Source organism: Adiantum capillus-veneris, chromosome 19, assembly GCF_014529385.1.
Source record: "Adiantum capillus-veneris isolate H3 chromosome 19, ASM1452938v2, whole genome shotgun sequence".
NCBI classification, from domain to species: Eukaryota; Viridiplantae; Streptophyta; class Polypodiopsida; order Polypodiales; family Pteridaceae; genus Adiantum; species Adiantum capillus-veneris.
In genome coordinates this window covers 24,384,187-24,390,863 of record NC_140949.1, presented here as the reverse complement: position 1 = coordinate 24,390,863, position 6,677 = coordinate 24,384,187, and the positions used below count along the sequence as shown (strand labels likewise).

Sequence of the window (6,677 nt, the reverse complement as noted above, 5' to 3'; positions counted from 1 at the left end):
CCTTTAAGTCTCGAGGCAAAGCTAGGACTGATCTGAGATTCTGAGATCTGTATAATCTCTAGTAAAAGGTGGGTGACGGATTTGAGCTCGCTACATCTGAACAAACGCCTCTTCTGCAGCTCTAGTAGCCAACTCTACATCTAGTCAATGTCGCCAACTCTATGTTGCCTCAAGCGACCCACAAATTAAACAAAAAGAATTGCTTATTTCCTCTGCGCCCCAACAGTCGCACTCACATCTCCCAATGGTCGCCTCGCATCTCCACCCTTTCCTGTTTCCACTCTCTCTCTCCCCCCTCCTAACGCTGCAGTTGGGACCTCCATGCTCCAATCTCGCTTTTTTGCGCCCTCATTTGCCAAGATTCCCCACAATTTTCTTTTCCAAAAACCTTGGGCACATACTACTAGTTGGTAGATGCCCTTGGGTTATCGACTAGAGTTCAAAACCTCTCTCCCTCCCTCCACAAGCTGCGAAATGAGGCATAGCCTACAAGGCTTTCCTCTGTTGCGTGTTTGAGTTGGTGTATGGCAGTGCTCATCAGCGTTCGCCAAACAGAATATGGAAGTTAGTGTAGGGTTCAAGGTGACATGATAGCTTGCCTTCTGTTGAGAGAGACAATGCGCGAGCTATGATGTGGGCGAGATTATAATAGCAGAGAACTTTATAAGCAATGTGTGCGCACACTGCGTGCGTGCGTGTGTGTGTGTGTGAGAGTGAGAGAGAGAGAAGAAGAAGAAGAAAAGAGCGAGCCGGCCCGTAAGCTGTAGTACGTGTGTGAGAGGGAGAAATGGAGGAGAGAGAAGAACGTGTCTTCTTTTGACGCTTTCCCTCTCGTAACGTCCTAATGTCTCTTTCCGTCTCTCTCTTAATAAACAGCAGCAATTCATGACACGCTAACACTTGTTTCACAAAGATCGATCGAACAAGAACCAGAAAAGAGGCAAGCAAGGCATCGTGGATTTCTGGTCGGTCTTGTTCTTCTTGCTGCTGACACGGCTCGTTTCTCCGCATTTCTTTGCTCGTTGGCGATGGCGATGAAGCAGACAATTGACATTAACTGCTAACGCTTGCTGTCGCGCTTACTACTTTTAGTAGAGAAAAGGCTGCTGTTCCCTGAGCTGCTCCCGCGTTTATGTGGCTCACGGGTGCGTGGCAGCGTGTCTCGGCCAGTGGGCCACACACACACACACACGAAGCTGGCTCTGGCGTTCCTCCAAATGCCCTTCCGAAATTGAACACCTTTGCTTGCCCTTCACTTCGACACATACTAGAACACATAATACTAGCTGCATAGGCTGCCAGCTCTCTCTCTCTCTCTCTCTCTCTCTCTCTCTCTTTATCTATCTTTCTCTCTCTCTCACACACACACGCACGCACGGGATTTGTACTCGTGCTCTCTCTGTCGCTTTCTCCTGGAGAAATCTTCCTGTATAGTGCTCTTACGTTCCTCTCTCTCTCTCCCCCCAGTCGCGCCTCTTACGTTCTGCTCTCTCTCTCTCTCTCTCTCTCTCTCTCTCTCATTACACTCACACAGTGCCTTTCGACCAACTCAACGACAGTTTAGAAGCTAGCTGAAGCTCAGGTCAGGATCACCTATCTTCAACGATTGCCCGTGGGGGTTCCAATGACCGTCGATCACGTGCAAGCTGAAGATGATTTCTTGTCCAAGGTCAGTCCCCTTCTGATTTATCCTTTGCATATCTCGTTTTTTGTTTAAAATGAACCATTTCTGCACAATCAGTCTCAGGCTTTGCTTACACATCAAGATAAGGGTTCTCACCTCAGCTCTAGACATTGAGTGCGAGTATATAAACCATTGCCCTGCAAACAGTGTGTGTGCATGTAGCTTCAGAAGCTTCACAGGACAACGTTTACTATTGACAGGGTGCAGATCTTAGACCTATGCAATTTGATCCTAGGCAATTATGTAAATATGGACTTTTAGGCATTTCATCGAGTCGGCCTTTGAACAGAGTGCAAGTGCGAAGACATTGCTCCTCCAGCCAAGCGTCAAGGCATCAAGCTGGTGCTAAAACTCAGTATTTTTACGCTTTCTATGAGGGCAGCTAAAATCTGAGAATGCCTTTGATTGTGGATAAACTTCTATAGTGGTTGACACACAACATTAACAGTTTTTTGTCAACCTAGCTCGTAGCAGTTTACATGCAGACATTGTCAGATCTTAGGCAACTCTACTGGATTAGGGATGTGCATCTCATTTCTGTTGTTCTCTGGCAAGCTCAAGAGTGCGGTGCCTCAGGTTGTTCAAAGGATGATGCCATTTCTGTAAATAGTTGCTAAGGGCTGCTTTGATTCAGTGAACTCTTTGATTGGATTCTGCATTGCTCATTTGGCAGCTTGTGGAAATTAACAAATGCTTCATTTCTTTGCTTGGTGGTCACTCGGGAAGTCTGTTGCTCATGTAGAGCAACATGTGGCCCTCCTTTCCTGGAGCGTGTGGGATTGACAAATGCTTGATCAATTGACTTTGCGTCTAATCACTCAGAGATTGGGTGGATCAGGGAATCAAGGGGCCCTATCAATGGCTTATCTACAACAATGTGTGCCATCCTTTCCATGCACCAGGTTGGGCATATGGCAACTGGGTTCTAGAGTACGTTTGTGTTTTGCTGCCATTTCCTCTCTCTCTAGTGAAGAGTTACTATGGATGGCGTTTAGTATGGGGGAAGGAGGCATGTGGTAGACATTTTCTTAACTGTTCTGATTGTATGACCGTATCCATTTGTGCACCCTTTGTGCACTTGGAAATCAACCTAGATTGTATTTATGAGAAATGATCCATCCTTCTCCCAATGGAGCTTGAATGACTGCGAATAGTGTGCCCCGTTTGTGGCAGTCGAGGGCTGGTTTGAGGGCAAAATCGCAAGGGAGGCTAGGGAGGTGAGGCCCATGTGCATGCAACAAAGAAGTATAGTGGATTATATTTTAGCTCTAAGATTACGCAGATTGGTGACCTTGAGACATCACCTTAACTGATGCAGTGGCTATTGATCTTTCATATTTGTCCTTTACAGTGGACTATTCTTACACTTTGGAGAATACACACAATACACAAATTTTCCCGATAACCACCCGAGAGACAGATTGGGTGTACATGGCGGAGGTTGGAGTAGATGTAATACTGTTAACATAGTCACAATCGTGACATTCCCTCCCATTTAAAATGAGAGCCCGTGTCAAAGAAATGACTTCTGATCTCGATAGAACTTTGGAAAAGCATTGAATCTTCGAAAATCTTCAATCTTTGAGTTATCAGAAGTCTCTGTGTTGAACTTTCGCTTCTTGTGAATTTTTTTTGCTTTTACTGCTAAATCCCATGTCATTGCATTGTTCAAATTCTTTTGAGAAGAATCTGGTTTAATCAGGTTGACTGCAACAAGAGATTGATCTTCAAAATCCTTCATGCGACGTAAGTTTTATAATTTAAGATCTTCCCATAACTGTGAAATATTTGGTGAAGAGAAAATCTTCTCAAAGAACTCTATAGATTGGGTAACTTCAACTTTAGTAATCACTGGAGAGGATTTTGGCTTTAGAGTGTAATCATGTCCAATAACAAATGCCAAAATTCTTCAGAATCATCTTTAGAAACTGCCACTTCATGACTTGCAATTGGCATATCATCATCTAGCAAAGAATCAAAGAAAGCATAGTCATCTTCAGACTTGGAATTTGCAACTATGTCCTTATCTCTGTTTGGTAACGAAGTGTCACTTGGAAAACTTCTTGCTTGAAATCGTCTTTGTCTTCGTTAATTGATTCAACAGAAGTTAATGAATTCAAAAATTCATCAATTAGAATCTCTCCATGTGCATCGAAGATCATATTTGCTTCATTTCCTCTGTATCATGTCGTTTGACTAGTAAACGCGAGGCTTGAATCACTCGTTCCGCACGATAAAGCCCGTGTAAAATTAGTTCAGGTCCATCTTTGAACAAATTGATAGTATGTCCTCAAAAGCTATTTGCTGGATCATATTGGAATAACCAATGTTGACTAACAATCATGTCGTAGTAAGATAAAGGCATGACCTCAAAATCCAATTGATCTGCATAATTTTGAATATCGAACTGTAACTGTTGAATTGTCTGATCACAAGTCAAAATTGATCCATCTGCTAATTCCACATCATATAAGTGAGATGTCTTCTGAGTTGGTAAGCCAAGCTGTGAGTGCTGACAAAATTATTCGAGCATTCGTTGTCCACCAAAATATTGATGGAGCAACCATTGATAGTTCCAAGAAGACTCAAAACCTGATTTGAGAGAGGCTCCTAAATTGAAGAACCACAGTGAGCGTGCTTCATAAGGATAGTCGTATCCTTTGAGACACGAATCGTATTGACCACTGATTTTCCTTTATTCTTAGCAGAATCTGGTTGTTTAGAATTTAATGGTGTTTCCGCGTTGGAATTTCTTTTCAAATTAGATGGATTTGGTCTCTTTGGACATTGATACCATCTATGGTCACCATCACAAATTGTACATAAGTCATCCTTCTTTGAAGTCGAAGATGCATTTGAGAAAGAGCCTTGCTGACTATTGGAATGCAGATCTTGAGAAAGATCACGTCCTTTACCACGATCAAGTGGAGGAACATTTAAAGAAGATCTGCTTTGAGATTGTCCATCTTGAGAATAGAACCTTGAAGTCGAATAAGGTGTTGTGGCTTGCTGTCTGAACTGAGACTGATGTTGTTGACTTTGGCTATAGCTGTCTTTGCGATCGCATTCTGAAAAGCGAGCGCTATTTGAAGATCTGTCACCAAAAGAGAAAATTCCGTGTAGGGCACCGTTTATCGCCTAGACGCTCCACATAGGCAATTGCAGCATCCAAGGTGGTAGGGTTGTATTTGTGCACATCGTCCTTCAGGTTGGGTTCGAGTCCGTCAATAAATGTGTGAAGTTTATCGGAGGGACTAAGGGTCTCTATCTCCAGAGTTAGCCTTTGGAACTCTGAGATGTATGCGACCAAGGAACCTGTCTGGCTCAGGCGGCGAAGAGAGGACCGAGCATGAAAATCCGCATTAGCAGGTTCGAACGCCTTGTGAATAGCACGGCGGAATTTATCCCAAGAAGGTGTGTTTATCATCAGCAACCCGTCATTGCCACCAAAGCAGAGAACTAGCAAGTGCAACTTTTTTACTCTCGACTAAGTCCGTGTTGGACAAGTAAACCTCCATTTTGAATAGCCATTGGTCCAGCACGTGCTTGTCGCGGCGACAGTGTACGGTTCCGGAAGTTTAATATCAAGCTGCTTCTTCTGTGCAACATTAAAAATTTTGTAAAGTGATTGAAGTTCGCGATTGTCTACCTCTTTAGTTGGATCTGGTTCGTTTGGCTCGTTTACTGAAGCTTCGGAAGAAGGTGAGGAAGATGCTGCATATGTAATCCGAGAAGCAGCAGGACGACTTTGAGAAGTGTTTTGCGTCTGCATCTGATCCAAACGAGTGTGAAGTGATGCGAGACTTGTGGAGAGTGTGGCCATCTGCTCCTTGATAAGAGTAAGGGCATCGTTAGATTGACCACCTCCGTCTTGAGAATTCGGCATGTTTACTTCGCAAAGTGAACTCGAATAGGTGAAGGTTCTGGGTCGGGAACAGGTTCTGGGATGTGTGTTCCGAGAGCGGAAACTACGTTCGGAATGGGTTCCGGCTCTGATAAATTGCTCTGGTAAATCGTGTGTAGGGGAATTCTCCGGCAAGAACTGGAACAGGTATTGCTCTGGAACTGGAATGCCCTTGGAAACTAAAGCGCCCTCTGGAATGTTAGATTTACACAACTCTGCTGCTTCACAGGTCTAGGGCATACTTGTACGGTTAGTATGTCTCTGTGCTGGCCACCCATAGTCTAGGTTGCTCCTGGTCTGGTTGCCCGAGTCTGGGGTCGGCCGCCCACATATATTTCCATATATGATTTTTCTGTTGGGTCGTGGGGATTTTTATTAGGCCTTGCCCTACCTCCCTTGGGCACCTATTTATAGGGGCAGGGGGGTACCCTCTTCCACATCTCATCTCACTGAGATCACATCTGTTGTACTGAGGTTCACTTGCTCTGGTAGTCAGTGGGGGGACCGATCGCCCCTCTTCACCATACCTGCGTTTATGTCTACTCTCTCTCTCCTCTCCTCTCTCACGCTTCCGCACACGCACACTCACATGGTATCAGTCAGCCAGTTCACATGGTATCAGCAGCTTCAGGCTCTACCTATTCTGAGGTGCTACATCGCATCAGGTTCATCTCCCAAGGGCGGTATCAGCCAGCATTTTTGCAACTGGAGCCAAATTTACCAGCGCTTTTACATCAGCCAGGCAAGCGCAAAAACAAGAGCCATTTCTGTCGCGGAGGACCTCACCTTAACCTGCGTTTTTTGCAAGAAACATCAGATTTGCTGATTTCCCTGAATGCGCTACACTTTTGGGACAGTTTCGTCGCCGGAAATGTCCCTCCTACATTTGCGTTTTTGACCTTTATCTGCGTTTTTGGGTTTTCAGCCCATTTTTGGCGGTTTTATTGGTCACTTTGTGTCGTTGACACCTTCCACAAGTTGCTGGGCACCTAGGGTACCCATCAAGCCTTTGTGTTTTCAGCAAACAAAAGGTTTTTGGTGCCAACAAGTGTAGCAAAAGTGGACTGCAAATTGACCTACGTTTTTGCA

The 6,677-nt window shown here is 44.6% G+C and overlaps 1 protein-coding gene across 2 annotated transcripts in view; it reads left to right on the top strand.

The window, feature by feature from the left end:
- Positions 1–817: 817 nt before the first annotated feature.
- The window catches only part of LOC147433711 (uncharacterized), a 61,752-nt gene continuing 55,892 nt past the window's right edge, over positions 818–6,677 (top strand). Inside the window, exon 1 of one of the 2 annotated variants that reach the window (XM_086490338.1) lies at positions 818–1,669. In XM_086490338.1, the coding sequence (XP_086346464.1) occupies positions 1,625–1,669 (45 nt within the window). In that variant the 5' untranslated portion in view covers positions 818–1,624. The remainder of the gene's footprint in view (positions 1,670–6,677) is intronic. The other variant, XM_086490339.1, reaches the window with a different exon arrangement.